Here is a 25,122-nt window from a genome sequence, read left to right as displayed (position 1 = left end):
GTACCGTAACGTTTTCATTTTTTTAGTACCGACTTGGTACCGAAATACCGGGTCTTTTGACAACACTAGCGATAACCAATGTGTTTGTGGCTAGCCAGCAATCCACTGCTACTCCAGATCCAAGAGGAGAGAGAGCGCACAAACACACAAACATATATACATATACAACTGCCTTTTGGATACATAGAGACAACAAATATTTAAAATATATAAAAATAAAATATATAAAGACAAAATATTAAAAAAAAAAATTATATAAATTTTAAAGGGAGAAATTAAAAAAAATAGATGGACAGACAGACATAAACAGACTGGTGGGTGTACAAACAGAGAGATAGATCGAACAATAGAACGATAGATAGAACAACAGACAGACAGACAGACAGAAAGAAAGAAAGACAGGCAGACAGACAGACAGAGAGACAGACAGAGAGACAGACAGACAGAAAGAAAGAAAGACAGGCAGACAGACAGACAGAGAGACAGACAGAGAGACAGACAGACAGAAAGAAAGAAAGACAGGCAGACAGACAGACAGAGAGACAGACAGAGAGACAGACAGACAGAAAGAAAGAAAGACAGGCAGACAGACAGACAGAGAGACAGACAGAGAGACAGACAGACAGAAAGAAAGAAAGACAGGCAGACAGACAGACAGAGAGACAGACAGAGAGACAGACAGACAGAAAGAAAGAAAGACAGGCAGACAGACAGACAGAGAGACAGACAGAGAGACAGACAGACAGAAAGAAAGAAAGACAGGCAGACAGACAGACAGAGAGACAGACAGAGAGACAGACAGACAGAAAGAAAGAAAGACAGGCAGACAGACAGACAGAGAGACAGACAGAGAGACAGACAGACAGAAAGAAAGAAAGACAGGCAGACAGACAGACAGAGAGACAGACAGAGAGACAGACAGACAGAAAGAAAGAAAGACAGGCAGACAGACAGACAGAGAGACAGACAGAGAGACAGACAGACAGAAAGAAAGAAAGACAGGCAGACAGACAGACAGAGAGACAGACAGAGAGACAGACAGACAGAAAGAAAGAAAGACAGGCAGACAGACAGACAGAGAGACAGACAGAGAGACAGACAGACAGAAAGAAAGAAAGACAGGCAGACAGACAGACAGAGAGACAGACAGAGAGACAGACAGACAGAAAGAAAGAAAGACAGGCAGACAGACAGACAGAGAGACAGACAGAGAGACAGACAGACAGAAAGAAAGAAAGACAGGCAGACAGACAGACAGAGAGACAGACAGAGAGACAGACAGACAGAAAGAAAGAAAGACAGGCAGACAGACAGACAGAGAGACAGACAGAGAGACAGACAGACAGAAAGAAAGAAAGACAGGCAGACAGACAGACAGAGAGACAGACAGAGAGACAAAGAAAGAAAGAAAGAAAGAAAGAAAGACAGACAGACAGACAGATAGATAAAAATTAAGTCTCTGTGACATCGGGATCATGTTAGTTTGTTCATGTTTGTCAGCTGTTTTTCCACTGCTTATGTCTGATAAACTTCTCAGGTTATTGTTTCAAGCGCAACATCATATATGAGATGAGTCAGTCTCCATATCTCTGTGAAACTGCTCCAGGCGCAAAAACAGTGATTTTGTTCCTCATATTTTCATTTTGATGACTTAAAAAAATACACCACATGTTGCCACACATTTCTAGAGAAAAATAAACCCTAGACAAACTTCCGATGGTAAATTTTTCCACTGAATTCAAAGTTGTTAAAGAGACCCAAAAATGAAAACTGTCATCATTTTCTCATCCTCACATCGTTTCAAATCCAGAAGACTTTGATTTAAAACTGTTAATCATATAAAACAATTGCACCACTTCACAAGATTTGGATTAAACAACATTTTAAACAACATTATTTATATGGATTTATTTTATGCTGTCTTTATGACCTTTTTGGATCTTCACATTTTTGGTTACCTGAACTTTCAATCGAAATAACATGAACAATAACAAAAAAAAATTAAAAGATTAACCAAAGTCTTCTGGGTTTGGAACACAAATCATGACAGAATTCACATTTTTGGGTGAATTATCTCTTTCAAAGACCCATAAAAAACACCAATCAGATGCTCTTATTCAGCAACCCTGTTTGATGACCTATGACCCTTGGCTATGCCAACAGGGATGCCCACAGCTGACTGGACTACACACACGCACGCACACACACGCACGCACACGCACGCACACGCACACGCGCACACACATGCGCACACACACACACACACACACACACACACACACACACACACAAAATCTGGTTAGCTATTCTTGTAGGGACTTCTCCATAGGCGTAATGGTTTTTATACTATACAAACTGTATTTTCTATCGCCCTACACCAACCCTACACCTAAACCTACCCCTTACAGAAAACTACTGGCAATTTTTGAATTTCATAAAACACCGTTTTGAATGTTTTTTAAGCCTTTTGTTTTACGGGGACACAGGAAGTGTCCTCATAAACCATTTTTACATTGTAGTACCCATATCATTATTCACATTTGTGTCCTCATAAACCATATATACCAGTACACACACACACACACACACACACACACACAGAGAAGACTCGATCCTACCAGGAGGAATGTGATTGACTCCAGATGGCTTCAGAAGTTCCAGTGGCTGTTCTTTACTGGGAAGTCCATCTGTGGGAGACAGAGAGAAACCATTCCAACTGAGAAATGCTGAGGATCAGGGAAGCATAAGTCATCAGGATATTGCATTACAGCTCTGCACACAAATTACATATGCAACATATGGACCGTTGCCAGGGAAGATACCATATTTTGAAGCAAATGACTCAGGGATTGACATACACTCACTATCTTAAAGGTAACAAAACTGTCTCTATTTACGGTTATACATGCTCCTAGTCTCATTATGCATTAATGCACCACAAAACAGATTCTCTTTGTAATTTTGCATCAAAAACATACTAACTTTTCACCACTGATGCAGCTTTCATATCAGGTCCCAGATGCTTTTTCTCTGAAGTTTCACTCAGGAATTTTTTGCCGTATTTTCAATATTCTATACTGAACTTACTGAATGTACAATGTACGTCTACCTCTCAAAACCTACCTTTTATTTGCATCGGTTTAAATCCAGCGTCTACCCTGAGAAAGGTCCACAGCGCACATGAAATGAACACGCAACAGATTTCCTAAAGCAGGATTTGTAATTATGTGGAAAGGCAAAACAACATCATTAGGCATGATAACTCTGGGAGAAGCAGCTATAAATAGCCTAGATCTCTAAAAGAGGAAGAGAGAGAGAAACGCTCACTACAGGATACATGAGAGCATTAGCATTCACAAACACACACACACACACACACACACACACACACACAGGAGCACTGGAACCATAAAACGCCCCACATCTCATTTCATAATAATCCACCAGAACAAAGGAAGAAAATGTGCACAGGGGGAATCTCACTAAACCGGTTATAAACAAATCCATATTATTTCATATTGTGACTAAGACAATTAAGCAATTAAGCACTTTTTATTACGGTAATGTGGGAAAAAACTCATTATAAAAAACGTATATTATATTATTATACATTTATTTTAAGTATTTATCCATTAAAGCAGTAGTTTTTGCATCTTTTTAAGTGGGAGAACTTGCACAATTGGTGGCTGACTAAATACTTTTTTGCCCCACTGTATATATATATAAACAAACAAACTTGTATTTAGTTTTTAATTTATGATCAAATAAAAAATATATACTTTTATTAATTACAGTAATTTATCATTTATTTATTTATTGCTTATTTATTTATTATTTATATTATTATAATAATAATATAGTAATGAGAATTTAGGGAGAAAATGTCTGAAATGCAAGAAAATTTTAGTGGTACAAAAATAGGCTTCATTTTATTTATACTAATGTTCAAAAGTTTGGGTTGATAAGATTATTATTTATAAAAAAAAACAAAAAAAACTTTTATTTAGCAAGGACACATTCAATTGATCAGAAGTGACAGTATAATGTTAAAAAAGCATTGCAAATAAATGCTGCCATCACAGAAATAAATAAAAGATAATAAATAAATGTTAAAATAGAAAAAAGTTATTTGGTGTATAGTGTATATTAATTTTTTTAATTAAATATAAATGTATTCATATACATATTAATTACATTTTAAAAATGAATAAATCTTTTAATGTGAAATGTGAAAAATAACTTTGTGACATTCAGGCGCATTCTCCTCAGCTGTAATGAGTTTGTGTATGGCAGCACCGGGAGCAGCGATTAATCTAACAGTAATGAGCTTCAGATGCACTTCACACGAGTGAGCTTCTTGACATACTGACCCCGATGTGTCTCGCACCTACTCGCTAAAGACTGTCAGTGAATCACAGCCTGAGAGAGAGAGAGACGAGGAGTCGAGAAGAAGGAATTCAAAGACTTCACAGTGTTTTATTCATTAGACATTCCAGTCACAGTTTTGCCAGCGGTGGCAGGCGGTGACAGGGCTCAGGGTCGTTTCCACGGATCAACAGCAGCGTCAGTTCCTCTCAAAGTGAGACCGGAGGGCTTTACGCCTCAGTTTTCACAGAACACTGCAGAGAAGACGAACAACCGCCTCAGAAAATCTGAGAGACGTTCGTATTGTGTTGTTGTTACATATTCAGTTTTTCTACCCTAACATCACTTCAGTAGGCGCCCAATCTGTCCTCAAACCTGCTCTGAACTGCAGAAAGACAGGAAAACATTGTCACACAACTGAAAATCAGATGATGACGAATCATCTCTGCTGTATGGAGGTCGAGGGCAATTCTGTGCAGAGCTCAGTGCACTGCCCGTGTGATAGGAAAAGTGAACTTTACAGAACAAAACACTCAGGAATACTTTGTTCTGGTCTGGAGACAACAACGCACACATTTGCTCAGTTTCTTCCCAAAATTTGAGACACTGGTTAACAGTGTTTCCAACAGAATTATGCTTTTACAGCAGCCTCCAAACCCCTTAATACGGCCAACTTACATAAAACTACAAAGAAAAAAAATGTGATATTTAAATATATATTTCAAATATATTTAAATATATTTCAAAATAATAAAACCTTAAACTAAAATAATAAAATAAAGTTGCGACTGTTTGAACCCCTTAATTTGTCCAACATATATACTAAAACTACAAAAAATATATATATATTTTTTTAGAACATTTCAATATATTTCATAATAAAACCTTAAACTAACTACAGTAAAATAATAAAGTTAATAACTTTTTTGTGAATGTTTGAAGAGCAACAACTGATAATACATAATAATAAATAATATTTAAAATAAAATAATAAAAATAATAAAATAAAAGCTTTTAAAACTAAAATGGAATAAAAGCTTAAGAAAATAAAAATCATAAGAAAATAAAATGTTTGTGGGTATATCTATTACTGTTTGATGATTACTGATTTCAGACTTCAAAGCAAAGCAAAGTAAAATAAAATAAAATAAAATAAAAAATCAATAAAATGGCTTTTACATGGATTGATGGCTACATACAATAACAAAACAAACCATAGTTGGCCACTTTGCATGTCATCCAGACAGACTCATCCCACCTAAGATGGGTTTTCTTGTCCAGAATAAGCTGTAAAATGGACCACACTTTATGACTATAATCAAAAGCCTGTATAGTCAAAGGACTAGCAAAATAGAGACGAGAGCCAAACCTCCACACTCCCAGCCTCAACTACTATCAACCGATCTGCCTTCATACATCTCGACTTAATCATATCTGTGGATCTGATTGAGTGACAGGACCCGAGCGACCTCATCCATTCATGTAATGCACACAGGGGCTCAGATAAGAGCTACACTTATCCCTGTGAATTCAGATCAGAACAGAGAGTATCAATCATCCGCTGATAAGAGCCGTTCCTGAGGAACATGCACCGAATAGTGCAGCCCAGACTGAGAAACCCAACAAACCCAGGCTATCTCTGAAAATGAGGCTGCAACTGAAGATTATTTTGATCAATATGTTCAAGAATTATTTCCTAATTATTTTTTAATTAAACAGATAAAAAAATCATGCAAAAATGTGCAATAAAAATGTAATTAATTATTTCAATTCAAAATGCAGATAAAAAACACAGCTAAAACATAAAACAGTTAAAATCAAACTAAAAACATACAAAAATATGTAAAAACATATATATTATAAACGTTTTATATATAAAACAACAATTTTATATTATGCCTTTTTTAAATTATTTTATTTTTGGCATAATGATAAATATAAACAAATCACCAATATAAAATATTGATAAATATTTTTTTTAATATTTAAAAATCAATATAAAAATCACCAATATTTTTAAATTAAACACAAAATAAATAAAAAAAATACATACAGTATATGTATGTGTATTTATGTGTCTGTATATAAGGTTATGATATAAATAGTGTATAAAAAGGTTTAACAATTATCTGACAGCTTTACAACTGTGCATAGTTTTTATAATAATGTTACATTTTAAATCACTGATTTATAAAAACAAGACCTGACTGACTGATAATGAAATTTGGTGCCATTTATTTTTATTATCAGTTATTTACCTTTGAATTATTGTTGCAACCCTATTCACAGGATTATGGGATTTCACATTAAGTTATGAATACATATGACATCTTCAAATACTGACCAGATGAAGGCATCTTACCAGACAAGATGTTACACAACCACTGAACTCGAACATGTCTTGATGCTTCCCTACCACTGTTTACTGGCTGCATTTTTCAGGTTGAGGACACGGCGCATGTGTTTTGTTCTCTCCTCCCGCTGATCAGAGCGAAACAGGGTGTACGAGTTCAGGCGGGAGGAGCAGGAGGCAGATAAACAAGGCAGCCCACAGCAGTGGCCTCGCTCAGCCGTGATTAGCTGCCTCTGTAACCCAGCACGCTCCGCCGCTGAACCCTGCTGAGACCCGAGAGCGAGGAACCTGCAGCAGGTAGGCCTTAACAAACCGCCCCACATCGGCTCGCGTGTTACAATGCGCCCCGAGCCCATCAGGATCTTTATGAGCGTGCCTAACACACAGAACTCCAGCTTTAAACAAAACTTTTGAGTTTCCATGATGCTATTTTTAGCTATTCAGACTCAAGTCATCATTAATACATGCCAAAATAAAAAATAAAATGAAATAAATTCAATTAAATTCAATTGTGGGTAGGGCTGCCGCCTAATAGTCAACTAATCGCTTACTGTCACTTAGTTGCAGAAAAACAAAAATTCCACAGGCGAAGTCACGCAGTCTGTGACTGACAGATCGTTAAAGAGATAGTTCACCCAAAAATGATGTCATTAATTACTCACCCTCATGTCGTTCTAAACCCGTAAGACCTCTGTTCGTCTTCGGAACACAAATTAAGATATTTTGGATGCATTCTAAGCAAGAACGTAGCAAGGAGATTGGTAAAATAATCCATGTGACATCAGGGGTTCAATGGGAATTTTATGAAGCTACGAGAATACTTTTTGTACGCAAAGAAAACAAAAATAACGACTTTATTCAACAATTCGTCTCCTCCGTGTCACCCTGGTGCCATTTTGGAGAATATCCACTGATCGTAAACAGTGTATGCTATTCTGTGTCAGCTGCGCCATGCGGATATGTTTTCTACGTTGATTACGCTTTGATTTGAACGAAAACAACTTACAATAAAGTACGTTTGTTCGCTGTTTCAAATTGCTTTATAAGTTATTTAATGAAGAAATGTATTTAATGAAGAAATATGAAGGTGAGTTATTTAATGAAGAAATATGAAGGAGAGTTATTTAATGAAGAAATATTTATTCTATATTGAGTACCTCACCTTCAGCATTATAATTATTTTACCCACACCAGACAGAGACTGAGACGGTGACGCTGCATGTCGTGCCAAACCTCTCACGGCAGCGTCAGCTTGAGATCGTTTTTTTTGAGATCGGCCTATTTGGAGACCGCCGATCAAACATCCCAACGTGATTATCGCCCGATAGTGATCGGTAGCCGATCAATTGGAGCACCCCTACTTATCATCTGAAATATGTAAGTATTAGCAACTTTACATGGCTGCCCAATCTAATGTTAACCTAGAGAAATGTGCGCTGTTCAAGTGTCTGTGTGGAGTGTGTAAGCTGAACATTAGCGCTCAATGCAGGACAGATGGAGGCGCCGGTGCACTCACCTACTCCTAAAATACTCCGTCATTTCTGGTCATATAGATAAGAGTAATAATCCGTATGAAACATGCAAACAGGCGCGTCCACTACTGCGGAGATGACGAGTCAGTGTCGCCAACTTCATCTCTTAAACCGAAAACAAAGAAAGCACGAGTTTATCAAATTATTAAAATGTTAATGCAGTCTCCTTACTGTTTTCCCCCGATTCATTCATAATTATAACTTCTGCCAGTGCGCTGTGGCAAGCTTTGTGTGTGCTTGCTCTTAATAGGCTATGTAGGCAATTAAAGGCTCATTATAATGATTTAAACGGTTTATTAATAGACGTGCGATTAGTCGACTAATGCTTAAAGTGAACGACTACCAGTCAACCAGAAAAATCCTTAGTCAAGGGCAGCCCTAATGAGAATACTTTTTGTACGCAAAGAAAACAAAAATAACGACTTTATTCAACAATTCGTCTCCTCCGTGTCACCCTGGTGCCATTTTGGAGAATATCCACTGATCGTAAACAGTGTATGCTATTCTGTGTCAGCTGCGCCATGCGGATATGTTTTCTACGTTGATTACGCTTTGATTTGAACGAAAACAACTTACAATAAAGTACGTTTGTTCGCTGTTTCAAATTGCTTTATAAGTTATTTAATGAAGAAATGTATTTAATGAAGAAATATGAAGGTGAGTTATTTAATGAAGAAATATGAAGGAGAGTTATTTAATGAAGAAATATTTATTCTATATTGAGTACCTCACCTTCAGCATTATAATTATTTTACCCACACCAGACAGAGACTGAGACGGTGACGCTGCATGTCGTGCCAAACCTCTCACGGCAGCGTCAGCTTGAGATCGTTTTTTTTGAGATCGGCCTATTTGGAGACCGCCGATCAAACATCCCAACGTGATTATCGCCCGATAGTGATCGGTAGCCGATCAATTGGAGCACCCCTACTTATCATCTGAAATATGTAAGTATTAGCAACTTTACATGGCTGCCCAATCTAATGTTAACCTAGAGAAATGTGCGCTGTTCAAGTGTCTGTGTGGAGTGTGTAAGCTGAACATTAGCGCTCAATGCAGGACAGATGGAGGCGCCGGTGCACTCACCTACTCCTAAAATACTCCGTCATTTCTGGTCATATAGATAAGAGTAATAATCCGTATGAAACATGCAAACAGGCGCGTCCACTACTGCGGAGATGACGAGTCAGTGTCGCCAACTTCATCTCTTAAACCGAAAACAAAGAAAGCACGAGTTTATCAAATTATTAAAATGTTAATGCAGTCTCCTTACTGTTTTCCCCCGATTCATTCATAATTATAACTTCTGCCAGTGCGCTGTGGCAAGCTTTGTGTGTGCTTGCTCTTAATAGGCTATGTAGGCAATTAAAGGCTCATTATAATGATTTAAACGGTTTATTAATAGACGTGCGATTAGTCGACTAATGCTTAAAGTGAACGACTACCAGTCAACCAGAAAAATCCTTAGTCAAGGGCAGCCCTAATTGTGGATGTCTATTACTGTGGTTTGATGATCAACGACTACTAATTACAGACTTAGCCATTAAAAATTCAATAAAATTCAATAAAAAATAAAATAATATAAAATATAAAACAAAACAAAATAAAATAAAAATGTATATATATAATCAAATAAAATGCCCCACATTTGCACACGTTACAATGTGCCCCGAGCCGATCAGGATGTATTTGAGTGTGCCTAGCACACAGGCCTCGAGCTTTTAAGCTTTAGTGTTTCCATGATACTATTTTCAGCCATTCAGACTGAAGTCATCATTAATACATGCTGCCGCATGGCAAAGATAAAATATTGATGGGGGAGCCCTCCGACGGTGTCCCCTCTAAACAAGGAAGCTTTCCACGTTGTGGCTGCTTTCTCCCCCGGAGATGGATATAGAGGGGAGGAGGCAGAAAGAGGGGCATTAAAGGGAGGACAGATTAAACAAAGCATGGAAGCTGTTTGTGCTTCCGCCGCACGTTCCTGGGCTCGTCTCGCTGCACGCGCTCTATTTTTGGAAGCCTCTCTGGACCAGACAAGAGCAGAGGCTGTACCATCATGGCATTTTAATCAGACCCACAATGCATCTCTAACTGCACCCAACAACAGGGGAGTGCTGCAAAAACACAGCACTGCAGTTAGTGAAGCAGGTATCCATGAGCCATGCAGTCAGGATTACTTCTGCCACTAGTCAATGCTTGATTAAAGGTGCAGTAGGAGATCTTGGAAAATGCTAACTTTAGCCTGATAGCACTGAAAGCCTATCAGTCCAAAGCCACGCCCCCTGAATGCATATACGCTCACAGTCCAGAATATCAGAGACAACATTACTACAATAGGTTACATCAGCGGTTCCTAATTCCAGCCCATGTTCTGAAGTGAAGTAAACTTCAACAGATTTCCCCTGCCCAGGGAGTAGGGAGCAATGAACACTGTGTAGTGTACTGATGACGTATCCTGTCTGCGCGAACCGGGTGCGCAGAGGTATGCTAATACATACATTAACAGGCAGGTAGGAAAGCCAATTAAAACGCTTGGACCGAGCGTTTTGATTGGATGAACATTTCTTGGTCCTACGCCTTCCACAGAATATATAAATACAGATAAATACATTTAGACCACTTAACTTAATGATTGCTATCGTGATGTGAAGAGACTTCAACCAGCATAACAAAAACATTTTCTATAGACAATCACCTATTGCACCTTTAAGTCAACTAGTTACAAGTCACTTCACTTCAGTTGCGCATGAAGTCTACAAAAGGGTTCAAATCTGAAATTAAAGTAAATCTGTCATGCTTTGTGTTAATATTAATATGACATTTGGTAACACTTTATTTTAAGGTGTCCTTGTTACACGTTACATGTACTTACTATTATAATAACAATCAATTATGCATAATTGCATGCAAGTAACCCTAATCCTAAACCTAACCAAGTACATGTAGTTAATTAATATTACTCAGTACTTAAGTGTATAATTACACTGTAACAAGGACACCTTAAAATAAAGTGTAAGCTGACATTTTTTACTTTCTTTGATCTTTAGGTATGTGTAAGGGTATGTTATCATTTATGTTTTGTATATTAGTATTTGTACATTGACAATAGCATTTTTTTTAACTTGATTAAAGCACTAAAATGACTAAAAGTAAAATTAAAACTAATAAATAAAATGAAATAAAAACTATATAGGCATATTTAAAAAATAATAATAATAAAAATGACCACACAACCATCCAACAAAATTCCTTAAACTTAAACTAAAATTAAAAAGTGAAAATAGAAAATAAAAAAATAAAATAAAAAGAGCCAGATAAATGGTCAATATTAACAATAAATAAATTAGAAATAAAAAAATATAAAAAATAAATAAAAACTACAAATCAGTCTTTTAAAATGCTTTTTAAAGTTGAATGTAGGCATCACAACATCATTATATACAGTATGAAAAATGTTTTTTCATTCTGAGATTTGACATATTTAAGAGTTATTCCATTATTACTGTTTTTTTTTTTTTTTAGATTAAGTCAGAATTAGATGAGCATCCACAATTACATATCCCAAATCTCCAAACATCAGTCGGTAACCCTTACACTAAAAGGAAAACATGTCTACTGTACCATGTAGACCGGAAGCACACATTCACATAAACAGACAGAGAGAGACGGGCACAGAAGCCCCCTGCGTCTGAGGCACATATGTCTGTGTGTCTCTGTCTGTATCACATCCTCATCCACATTCACATAACCGCAGGTATGAAACCAAACATTAACTCATTGTAGTATGAACAAGACTCGTACAACTTTTCAATCTCTTGACTTGTGACAAAGGATAATGATTTTTTTTTTTTATTAAAGAGTTTCATAATAACAATTCATAAATGATTACATTTTTTTAGCATAACGAGAAAAAGTATATTGACTACTGAAATTTTAAAGCCTTCCAGTTCAATTTTAAGATTAATTTCCAATCCTGGTAATCGGAATTCTAAAGTCAACATATTTCCCAATGAAACAGCGATATTCAATGAGGGGAAAAATTTACATAATATGTATTATATATTAATTCTGTAATATGTTTATATAAAATAAAAATATTATATAATATTTTAATACACAAAAGTTAATGGGATCAAAAATGTGGAAAACTTTTTTGTTCTCAATCACAAAGACAGCCGACGTATTGCCCATCAGATTGAATTCAAATGATTGTGAGTTTAGAAGGTGTTGAAGAAAAGTTGAGTGAAACGCTAAAGATTGATGGATGCAGGATCTGTCTGTCTGTGTGTGATACTGAGATGGACAGACTGGCTGGCGGTGGCAGATGGCAGAAAGACGACACCAGAGCCTGATGGACTAGATGAGGAGAAGTCCGTCTGTCTGTGTGGCATCAGAGCCACGATTACACACACACACACACACACACACACACAAACACACACTATTGGTCTCTCTCTGCCAGTACAGTAGCACATGCCACATCACACAGAGATACATTAGAGTCAACATGAAACACCATTCACAGCCCAATTTACTTCTGCAATCTGACGTACTTCCAAGTGACGCTGTTCAAAAAATGACAAATGCTGGATTAATCTGAAATAAAACAATGTCAACACAAGAAATGCATAACGCAACACAATACATTAGATGGGAGGAGTTGAAATGTTTAGAGACTGAAAATTGGTTTTAACAATATTCTTTATAGATGTTCACACTTTTCCATTTAATCCCTACAGTCCTTAGGAACCGCACCCGACACCCCAGGTAAATTAATTTTATATTTGAATGTGTAGTTATGCTGTAGTAATTCAACTTTTTTAAATTAAAAATAATTTGTTTATATTTTCTTTTCTTTTTTTTTCAAAATAATTCAATAACAGCCATTCACAATTAAGTAAGATGTTACAGAAATGATTGACATGCAGCATTAAAGCATATTATTATTATTATTATTAATCATCTTTACTATTACTATTGTTGTTGAAATATTAATAATGCATATGTTTTTATCATTTTAATCGTTTGCACTTTGGACACTCGAACAAAAAAAAAAATCTAAGAGAAAAGAATATCAGCTGATGTCTAGTGACATCAAGCGAAAATTCTAAAGATTTTTAAGAATTTGATTCAAATTGAAGACAAACATTTTTCTTCTTTGGAAAAATGTGCACCTGAAACCATGTGGCAGGTGAAGTTCTGGGTGGTTATGCTGATTCTTATCTTCGTAAAGCTCCTGGGACACCCCATACAATTTTTTTAACCGCAAGTCTTTACTAAGAGTCTACCATTATCAGCACTGCCTCTAAACCTCCCAAGGAGGTGTTTCCAGTGAAGTTCTGATGAAGTACTTCTAGGAAATTACTTCCCAGGAATAAGGGAGGCAGATGATCTTTGGACTTGCAGGTTAAATGGAAGTTTCACCCTGAAACCATACATTACTTCAGTAGAGATATCTATCATCTTCATAACCTAGTCAGAATTTGCATCAAGCAGTAACAAATTATTCATCAGCAATATATTGTGATGTATTGTGAGAGTTGTGATGTGTATCAGATTGTGCAAGAGCCCTACTGAGAAAACTACATTATCCCACACACACACGGCGAGAGCTCAACAATAGGGATCAGAGAGTTCTGGATGAATTAAAAGAATGGTTTAAGTAAGGAATAACTGATGATGGGCCGTTGAATTATTAGCAAAATGATGTACACTCGAGGTAATTTTTTACCATATTGTTTACTATATTTATTTGCTTGGTCAGTGTCGTTGTGGGTTTTGGTTCTTTTGGTGTTTTGTGCTGCAAGGACCTTTGAAACAACAGCCGCGCGATTCCCTGAAAATAACTGCACACCTTAGAACCTTCGTCAACCAATCAGATTCAAGCATTCAACAGCACCGTAGTATAAATTGTGTTTAAAGGGTTACTCTACCCCAAAATGAAAATTTTGTCATTAATCACTTACCCCCATGTCGTTCCAAACCCCTAAAAGCTTCGCTGTTCTGTGTCAGTCGCGACACAAGGATACGTATTCTACGTGTTTTTACGCTTTGATTTGAACAAAAACAGCGCATCCGTGCAGCGCGGCTGACACAGAATAGTGTACGCTGCTTGCGTTCAGTGGTCATTCTCCAAAATGGTGCTACGGTGATGCGGAAAGACAGAGCAGACGAATTGTTGAATAAAGTCGTTATTTTTGTTTTCTTCGCATACAAAAAGTATTCTCGTCGCTTAATAACATTACGGTTGAACCACTGATGGCAGATGGACTATTCTGACGATGTCTTTCATACTTTTCTGGACCTTGACAGTGTTATTTACTTGGCAGTCAATGGGACAGTCACAAGCCTCCCGGTTTTCATCCAAAATATCTTAAATTGTGTTCCGAAGACGAACAAAGCTTTTACGGGTTTGGAACGACATGGGGATAAGTGATTAATGTCATCAAAATTTTCATTTTGGGGTGGAGTATCCCTTTAAAATATAATTAAATATAACTAATGTTAATACATGGCTATATAATGCAAACAAACAATATGACTAAATCTATTTAATTTATACAAACAAATTTAATTTACCTAACTTACATATTTGAAAAATAAAGTACAACTATTTATAAAAAATAGTCAATTAGAAAGATATATACACGCATACACAGCCGTTGAAAACTTTGGGATCAGTACGATTTTTAATTTTTAATTTTTTTTTTTAAGAAGTCACTCATACTCATCAAGGCTGCATTTATATAAAAATACAGGAAAAACAGCAGTATTGTGAAATATTATTTCAATTTAAAATAACAGTTTTCTATTTTAATCTCCTTTTGAAATATAATTTACTTTTGTGATGCAAAGCTGCATTTTCATTTGCTATTACTTTAGTCTTCAGTGTCACATGATCCTTCAGAAATCATTCTAAGCTCTTGATAAGCATACTAGAGTACTAAAAAGTTTTACTTTAATTACAAAAAGTTTTACTTTAATTTAATTATAAAGTAACCAAAAAAAAAAAAACAGTAATTTTGTAGTGTTAAAATCTCCAACATTCACGGAGAGTGAAAGTGAGCATAATCCTGTATCCTCATAAAGTGGTAAAAATATCCCTTCTATTGATGGGATTGTAGACACTGTACCGTAGCAAAGCTCATCGCAGCATGTTTACAGTACACAAGAAGCTTTGAAGACAGATGTCTTATCAGCTCCACAAATATGCATCTTCAGTCTCAATGCAGATAAAGCTCTGCTGTCCCACCCTGAACCAGATCTTTCTCACAGACCACCGTCAGAACCAGCCGGCTTCCCAAGAGAGAGGACTGAGGCTTGGTTCCTACATAATAATACTCGAATAAGCATAAAAACACCTAACACATAAACACTGGACAAAATGGTTAAAATAATTCAATCAATACAACTCTACTGCATTGATACTGATTTATAATCAATATTCGTCTCGCTTCGTCCACCATCTTTGGCTGCCTTCAAAAAACAAAGCCATCTGCACAAACAAACTAATTTTTTTCCAGGCTAATTACATCCTCATCTACAAATGACTTCAGCTTAGACTGTTATTAATAAAACTCATTGCATACATGAAGCAGGGCTTCCTGAGGGCTTAACACATCCGGCCTGCCGCACAGAGAGATCCAACGACAGGAATATTTAGGGAATTAAGGCCTGATTCGGGAACAACCAGAGGCTCAGAGCTAAAAATAGAGGCTGCAGGCTGCTGGTGACAGGTCTCTTTGAGGTCGCTTCATTCTGTCTCTCCAGGGGACGCTTTGTATTTGTGTAAAAGCGTAGAACACAACATCAGGGAAGCCTAAGGAGAAAGTTCGCCCTATTAGTTCTATATAAATGCTCAATCCAGAGCCCTGCTGCATGTTTGTGAGAGTATATCGCATGCTAAATGCACAGTTACAAAAGCATCTCTCAATCTACATGCAGCATACAGGGCTGCATAGTGGATGTCAAATGTTGTTATATGTTGCCTGCACAGCTCTGAATGTCTGTAATCACAGGATATGCCTCTTTCTAACTGCCTGTAATGGGGTGATCAAGTGTCCATTCTCATCATATGCTTTAGACAACTGTCTGCTGGCTGCATAGGCAGCACTCAAACTCATAATGTTTAAATTTCTTTTGTATTAACCCTGCTGCTGTGCTGAAAATCCTTTACCTTGTTTGGTGTTCCTGGTCAAAAATGAGCGGCCTTTTTAAATTTCCTTGTAAATCTCTCATTATGCTATATTATCATCAAATCTTGGATTCAATATTTTTGTCAACTTGTTTCTTTGTCTTTCAGTTGCACAGCTTTTGTATTTCTTTTTGGAATTGATTGGTCACAGGCTTCATTTATCTGAGCTTATGCACCTCAGTTTGTGAGTGAAAAAAAAAAAAAAGAGTATTATTTGTGGATAATTTTAGCAATGTTCACAAAAAAAAAACTGAGGTGCATAAGCTCAGCAAGACCTACAAACAATCAATTCCAAACAGAAATGCATAATTATTTGATAAAAATATTGAATTCAGTATTTGTTAATAATATATCATTACAAGTAATTTATAAGCATTTTATATGACTGGTCATTTTCGACTGGGCACCACAAAAATCCCCCAGAACGAATGAATGAACGAACGAACGAACGAACGAACGAACGAATTAATGAACATTTTGGGGAAAATGCTAAAAAAAGTTTAGCATTTTCTGGAAAAAGAAAATCCTCTTTGGGTCAAAATGTCCAGAACACAACATTATGGTTAATATTATTAAAATATTAATTAAAGAAAAGTGAAAAAAGTGCTAATTAAAATTAAGCTGAAATAAAATACAATATAAATATTACTTTATAAAAAACTTACCTTAAAAAAAGAAAGAATTAAATGCAATAACTGATGCAATATATCATGCAATAACTTTGTTAAAGCACTAAAATTACTAATGTGTAATAAATAAAAACTAAAAATGAAACTAAAATAAAGATAAACCTAAATAGTAATATTTTAAAACATATATGAAACAAAAAGTAATAAAAATTATTACACACAAAATTATATAAAAAAACTTAATATATATAAAAAAGCTAGCTCAAAATATTAATTAAAAAAAACTATAATAGCATACAAATACACTGAACAAAATTATAAATGCAACACTTTTGTTTTTGCCCAGAGGAGAAGTGCTCACTAACACAGATTTAGACAGATTTGTGAACAATATTTGAGAGAAATAGGCCTTTTGTGTACATAGAAAAAGTCTTAAATCTTTGAGTTCAGCTCATGAAAAATGGGGGCAAAAACAAAAGTGTTGCGTTTATAATTTTGTTCAGTATAATAATAACACTGGTGGAAATGCAATTTAACCCTAAAAAATAACTAGATTTGCTGGTTTGATGGTTTAATCTGATTAAACCTGGTCTTCCAGGCCAAAACTACTCTAAAACAAGCTAGGAGACTTAAAAAAAAAAAAAAAAACAGCTCAGGATTGTTGTTTTATATAATACACACACAAATATTATGTAAAAATTAACTATTACTCTCAATACTTTATTACTGAGTAACAGTTAATGTGATGAAACTGAGCTTACTACAACATATTGTATTCCCAATGAAAGAGACCTGTCAAGCTGCTGCAGAATTTGGCCAAACTGAAGTATCTTAGAAGGCAGCATAAGGTCGCTTCCTACCTTTTGGAAGAGCGCCTTTCAGTGATGTCTAGGTAGGCAGCTTGCTTGGTTTTGGAACAAAGCTAATATTGGATCAGAGCAAAAAATGAAAAACAAGACTTTCTAGTGAAGGGTCTCTGATTTTGTCACTTTTAGTATGTCACTGATCGGCATACCTACAATGCTCATACATACATGCCTAGCTGGCACAGTCTAAAATCCCAGTTTTTGGCTTTCCCCCAACATGAGCTGCAAATGCTGTGTTACTTACAGTATGATGAGTCCAGGACACAACACACTGGTTTTTCCATTACAAATGCAATATGAAGACCACCTAAACATCACATTGGCCCCCATTTACATGAGTAGTGCCATCCATTTGTGATCTAAGACAGATGTTAATATCAGCTATAAACATGATCTAAGAACAATGGCCGCTTGATTGACCATCCATTCAATGGGAAACCTCTCGTAGATGAGCCCACCGGCCCAGCGGGTGGTAGGCAGACTGTGGCACAGTGCAGGACTCATGTGCCAAGATTCCGTTCACTGGCAGGAGATGGGTGTTTGGCAGGAAGTAAGGGAGATGGTGTGTGTTGAGGGGGGCGGCACCTGCCAGCAGCCCATCACCTGGTGAGACTGACCAAGCGCACACCCGGTGTACAAGCACACACACACACACACACCTGCAGCCTTCAACACTATTCTCAGTCTGACACAATTCACAGCAGACCAAGAATGCTTCATCACACTATCCTGAGAAAGAGCTTCAGCCATATAGGCTATACAACATCATATGAGAGGAGAACAAGCAGACAAACAACTATATTATGCTGAAATTTATTTTTTACAGATTACAAATATTGATATATACAGTATATATATATATATATATATATATATATATATATATATATATATATATATATATATATATATACACACACACACACACACACACACACAAAACAGTTCTTTCTAGTCCTAAAATCTGATTGGCTGACAAGAGTGTGATATTCAAGAGACATCATAACTCCAACCGTTTCATTGTTTGTGTCACCCAGCTTGCAGTATTTCTCAAAGCGAGTGTCATAAAAAAATACATAAAACATATACAATATATATGTTATAAATACATAAAACATATACAATATGAGCTATGAGCACCAAATCAGCATATTAGTGCAATATCTGAATAGTCATGTCACACCATCACACCACATACATTACAAGAGAAAAGTTATTTTGAATTGTATTATATTATAATATTGTTTATCAGTTATTCAGTATTAACCAGTATTATTTATTGATTATTTGTTTACTCTATTTGTTAAATATTCATAGAATTGCAGCTACACATAAATGGCAAATAAGACTAAAATACAACAAATGTGAATGTAGATTCACTTATTTACATAATTTTACTCTACAAAAACTATGAATGCGTGTAGATGAAAACTAAAAAAAGTTATAAATTATGACTTTATATTATGACTAAAATAATTTTCTACTGAATTGTAATGTAGCTTTTTGTATTATATATATTTTTAATAATTGTAATAATATTTCACAATGTTTTTAAATTCATTTTTGATCAAATATAGCCCATCTATCTATCTATCCATCCATTTATCTATCGCAGATGAGACAAAATGTGAATGTAGATTAATTTTTGACATAAGTTTTACTTTGAAATGATTTTTTTAATGATTAATCGTCATCTCTACTCTAATTTCTATCCCAAACAATAAATATGTTACAAATCCTTTCACTACAAATAAATTCACTCAAAATGATTCCAAAAACTGGTGAGGCTGATAGTAGATTTAGGAACTAACATGAGACAGTGAGTGTGTTATTGTCAATAATGCCAAAATGGACAAATATTGACCAATTTATCAGCCTGGCTGACACACTCAATTCATCAGCCTGGATAAATGCTCATATTTCAAAACAGCAAAGTGGCTTAACAGCTCCTCAACAGGCAGCGTACCTGCTGAAGAAGCACAAGCAGTCTCTCAGAGGAGCTGATGGGAGGAGATCTCAGCCTTACGCTCCTCCTGTTCCCATCATCCGGCACTGAAATCCCTCTCCTGTGGCTCTGAAGAAGCCTGGGAAACAGATCCAGGCCACTTTAAGCAGCAGGCAGCCCTTCTGCAAATATCACAGCAGAATGGATAGTTTTGAAACCCAAGCTGGGCTCAGAAGAAAAGGGTTAGAGGGTCTTTATGGACCCCGAGAGAGGACCTGCCAAACGCAGATTGATAAAATTTGCCATCCGAGGCAGCGGCTTTTTGGCCGTCTCTGTACGGGAGGCTTGTTACTCAGGGATCTCGCTGAACCTTATGGTCATTTCAGCTCTTTAGCAAATACATCATCTGAACAACAGGGCCAGCGTCCCAGAGGCCCGAACGTCTGCACACAGACACTGCAGTTAAGAGGTGACAGATGTGATACATGAGAAGAAGAGGCTATTGAATGATATGTTAATGGAGATCTCAAATAGCACTAGAAGATCTCCAGTGGAAGTTTTTAGATCTCTCTTCAATCCCTCTTTTAGACGAGTAAAAACTGTCGCTGAAACTGCTGTTTAAAAGTGCACTCAGTCATTTTATCCTCATTACAAAAAATGGGCACATAAATAAATGTTTAAAATGTTCACTCACATAAATGAGGACTCATATAAGTGGCCTAATAAAAGCTGTTTTATTTTACATGTTGTGATCACATGACCAGCCATATACTACTTACTTTATCTCTATAACCACTTTGTTATCGAACACTTTCACTTGAATTAATTCACTTGAAAAAAATGAAAAAATGAGCACTGGCACTGGTAACTGAAATCTTTGTGTGATGCTGAATGAGGGTTGTTATCATTAACTAATTATGTTAACAATTTTTTTTTTTTATTAAAGCTGAAATAGAATAAAATACAAATGAAGAGTTCATTTGCAGAACAGATAACTCCATTTTTAAAAATGTTCAAAAATCATGTTTTTTTTATCCTGCATTCCAATTAATATCAATCAAACTGCAGTTGGGTTGTTTAGATTAAATAATAGTAACTAAAAAATGCAGCTAACTAACACAATAAAAACAAACAAACAAAATTTTAAAAACATGATTTATGAAAATGAATAAAAACGGAGTTATCCGTTTTTGCAAATAAACTCTTCAAATATTAAATGAAAAACTTAAACTAAACACTAATCAGAAATATTTGTAGAATGATTTCTATAATATTTTATTATAAATAAATTGAACAATAAAATAAAAAAATAACTAAAAAATAAACCTAAATAGAATTATTTTTAAAACAAGAAGAAAAAACCACATACACAGATTAATAAAATTGACAAAAGCACATAAGACAATTACTAAAATTAAATTATTCCATTATTTAAATTAAATTATTTGTATTATTATTGTTACATTTTAAATTATTTACATTTCAAATGAATAAAAATGACAATTAAATTAAACTGAAAAAAGATTCTCAAAATTAGGAGTACAATAAAAGAAAGAAACATTTTTGACCCGTGCTGGCAAAATGAGTCAGAATGAGCAAATATTCAAAAATGAGTTCTTTTTATTTTCACATCCTCCATTAAAATACCTTCAAAATGACACGACATGTTGGAATCGGACAAAAAAATGACTGAGCTACAGCCGTTTGAAGGCGACAGAGACAGCAGAGTTGATTTTGAGAAAAATCGAGTTAAAATTTCTAAAGATTCCAAAGCAAAATCACAAAGCAACGTTGCATATTTTAAATTATATTATTAATCACAATATAGCTATTTTTATGTTATCTTTGTTATTAAAAATAAGAACAAAGATGCAAATAAACAGTAGTTCAATCAAGAGCAGCGAGTGATTCTGTCTTTTCTTTTAATGTTTGATGAACCTTCTATATTAAGACCTACTGTCATGCATGGATCTAATGTAATATTACACATCAGATTTTTGCCCAACCATTAACTAAACGTTCAAGTAAGACATAACAGATTATGTTTGTAAGAATCTTGCTTGCCAAGACATATTTCGCAATAATGCACGTTTATCAAGCGCTCTGGGAGAGGCGCATCTTTGCAAATGTGAGTCAGCGCGATCATTGTGTTTTCATCACCATGGGTTTGAAAATCATATTTCACTGGTTTGGACTCGTGCCATCGAGAATTCAATATGAATATTCACAAAGCTGGAATGCTGTGTTTTGCCACAACAGACCTACAACTTGTGATGAGAAGCAGCAGCAGTCGTCTAGTGAGCAGAGAAAAAGTTACTCCTCTCAGAAAACGTACAAATAAAGATAATTTTAGATGTTTAATTACTAGTTGGAGCATTGGGATCGCTAGAAGAGGGCTTAATGAACTCACTTTTGTGAAAACCTCAAATTCGACCAAAACTGACATTTTTGACTTCTTTTGCCTTGTAGCTCAAAATTAGACCGTGCGCATTCCGACTCATTTTGCCAGCACGGGTCACATTTAAGAGTGGAGCACAACTAGAAAAAAAAGAACATTTGGACAATAGAAATATCCATGAAAATATATTAATAATTCCCATGACTTTTCCAGGCCTGGAAAGCAGAGTAAAAAAATAAAAAAACATTTCCAGGTTTTCCATGACCTAATCACGAGGAGGAAAAAAATGTGATGGCCATGTTTGTTTGTTGAAAGGTTATATATCATTGGTTCAGGAGAAACCCTTCTGAAGCAGGTTCGCAGCTCTTCAGGCCGAGCATTTTGGTGGAAATAAGGTAACAAAGAGAGCGGGTGGAATACGCCAACAGCGATTTCACATGCCATTATTCTTGTCACCACCAGAAAATGTGCGGTTTCATCTTTCGTGCGCCCACCACCTCGAACACAGTGTTAAAAAGTATTAAAAACAAGCTCCGAGTGCTGCAAATACGATAGAAGTTTGACAGGAGCCTCAATCCGACGTGCTGGCAAGAGCTGATAGGATCAGCGGGAGCCCAGGGCCTCCCTAAAGCATTTACATGATTTACAGTACTCCGAGTGGCTGTGAACCTGCAGGAAACAGGCCTGTTGGAATGAGAAGCGAGACGAGGGGATCTGCACCACTAGAGGGCTTTCTCCAGGCTTCACCGAGGCTGGGAATATGGGGAAGTGTACTTCCCCAAACAGCGCTTTAAAGAGCAAGCACACCATCATCTAACCAAATCATCTGACTCCTGCATTTTACAGATGTGTGATTTAGTGCTGGTAGCCAGAGGCAAACGACGACATATAAGAGAATAAAAGAACCGATTTAATTAACAAAAATAAATACGTCGTCCCTCCAGCATGCATTAAGATTCATGTACAGGTCTTTCTAATCTACAAGTGCCTCAGGAATAGGGTTACTATCAAATATGGGCTATTCTTGAGAGGTTAAACACACCAAAATTAAATTGGAAAAAAAAAGTTGGTTAAACTGCATTTTGCATTTACAAAGGTCAGCTTTATCAAATTAGAACAAGAATATTAGGCACATAACAGAGCAAATGGCCCAATTTTCATTCAAAGAATACTGTATGAAACTGCCAGCATTAAAACAACCCACACTGGTCAACTAATAGGTGGGAAAGGGTTAATTTCTGGGTTAGAACAGGGTGCAACCACAAAAATACACTTGAGACACAATCTCAAATTCTTAAAATTCTTAATCTGTCAACTTCAGAAAAGGACAACTTTTCTGTCAAAGAGGATCGACCTGCGCAGCACCTCTTCTAGTCGAACACACAGGCTAGTGCTGCAGGCTTATTGGCTCACTGACGGTGATGAGATTAACCCCTTAGGTATCGAAATTTGGTACCGAACGATGAGACGTTTTTCGATACTCGATGGTATCGAGGCATTTCGGTCGGTGCCTAAAAAGTATCGAACTCGATACCAAGCCCTAACTACTGGTTATTGAATTAAGAGTGTTAAAATCATCATTACTCATCAATCACCACAAAATAATCTCAGAAAATTAAAAACAGTAAATTAAAAACTACAGTCATTTAAAACTGTACCAACCCACTCTACAAAACCAAAATGTACCACATAAGTTGAGTCAGCAAATAAATAAATACATAAATACAAACATCAATCAATCAATCAATCTGTCATATGCACTTATTTGTGTTGTCATAATGCGTATTCCACCAGAGATATTCAACGAAGTATGAACACTGTGCCCACCAACCTCGGTTTCCCCTAACAAGAGGGAAATAACGTCCTGTTTATCAAAAGCTGGCACAAGGATATAAACATTACGTCAGCCTGCAAAACTGTTTAAAGCACTGCTGACAAGATATTCCCACTGTCATTCTTCACAAGTGGGCTGGCCAACAGCGGACGTCCCAGTGGGACTGGAGTGTTTTCCTTGAGGCGCCCCTAGAGGAAGTGATGACATTGACTCCCTGAATTACGAGACTGTTAATAGATCAGGTTAATGCAGCAGTGCTATCGTTAAAGTCCCCCAGCCTCTAGAGAGGAAAACCACATGGGTAAACAAGCATTTTACCCAGAGAATGAGTTAATAGTAGGGTTGGGTACCGAAACCCGGTGCCATAGTTAGTTACATTAGTAACATTAGTTAATTCATTAGTTAACAAACTGCCAACGAAAAATTCTTCTGAACATTCATTAATCTTAGGTATTCCAATATTTAATAACAGGCTGTTAAAATCGAAAGTTGCAACTGTGTTATTTAATGAGCTAACATGAACTAAGACTTGTATTTTTTTAACAAAGATGAATAACTTCTGTAGCAAATGTAGCTATTGCTCATTGTGAATGTTAATGCATTAACTAAGGTTAACTAATGAGGTCTTATTGTAAAGTGATACCTATTGGTCTTTATAGTTCTTTTGCACTTTAATCTGTGTAAAACTTTTAACTTTATACATTTTTCTGTATTGCTTTATTGCATTTAAACGTTCAGTTATTTTTGTTATAAGAAAAATGTTATTAAACCTGTTATACTGTATTATGACGGCACTTTTTTTTAACTAAATTTAAATATCGCGATAATAACGTATACCGTGATAAAAGCATTAGCAATTAATCGCAACATGAAAATTTGATACCGGCATATCCCTAGCTGCAATAAAATAATAAACGGCCAGTTGCTGATCGCGTAAGTTCCAGAGGAAGCTCCTTCAGTCGTCATACACACACGTGACTGACCGCTCGCTCGCACCAACAGGAGG

At 36.0% G+C, this 25,122-nt stretch overlaps 1 protein-coding gene across 2 annotated transcripts in view; it reads right to left on the bottom strand.

Moving 5' to 3' along the window:
- hdac4 (histone deacetylase 4) overlaps positions 1 to 25,122 on the bottom strand; it is a 260,575-nt gene that overhangs the window by 154,060 nt on the left and 81,393 nt on the right. For both annotated transcript variants that reach the window (XM_016491248.1, XM_016491241.1), the window contains one exon: positions 2,619 to 2,687. In XM_016491248.1, the coding sequence (XP_016346734.1) occupies positions 2,619 to 2,687 (69 nt within the window). The remainder of the gene's footprint in view (positions 1 to 2,618; positions 2,688 to 25,122) is intronic.

Source organism: Sinocyclocheilus anshuiensis, unplaced genomic scaffold, assembly GCF_001515605.1.
Source record: "Sinocyclocheilus anshuiensis isolate Anshui unplaced genomic scaffold, SAMN03320099.WGS_v1.1 scaffold1002, whole genome shotgun sequence".
In the NCBI taxonomy this organism is placed as follows: Eukaryota; Metazoa; Chordata; class Actinopteri; order Cypriniformes; family Cyprinidae; genus Sinocyclocheilus; species Sinocyclocheilus anshuiensis.
The sequence above is the reverse complement of the archived record's forward strand: the minus strand, read 5'-3'. Positions and strand labels throughout refer to the sequence as shown.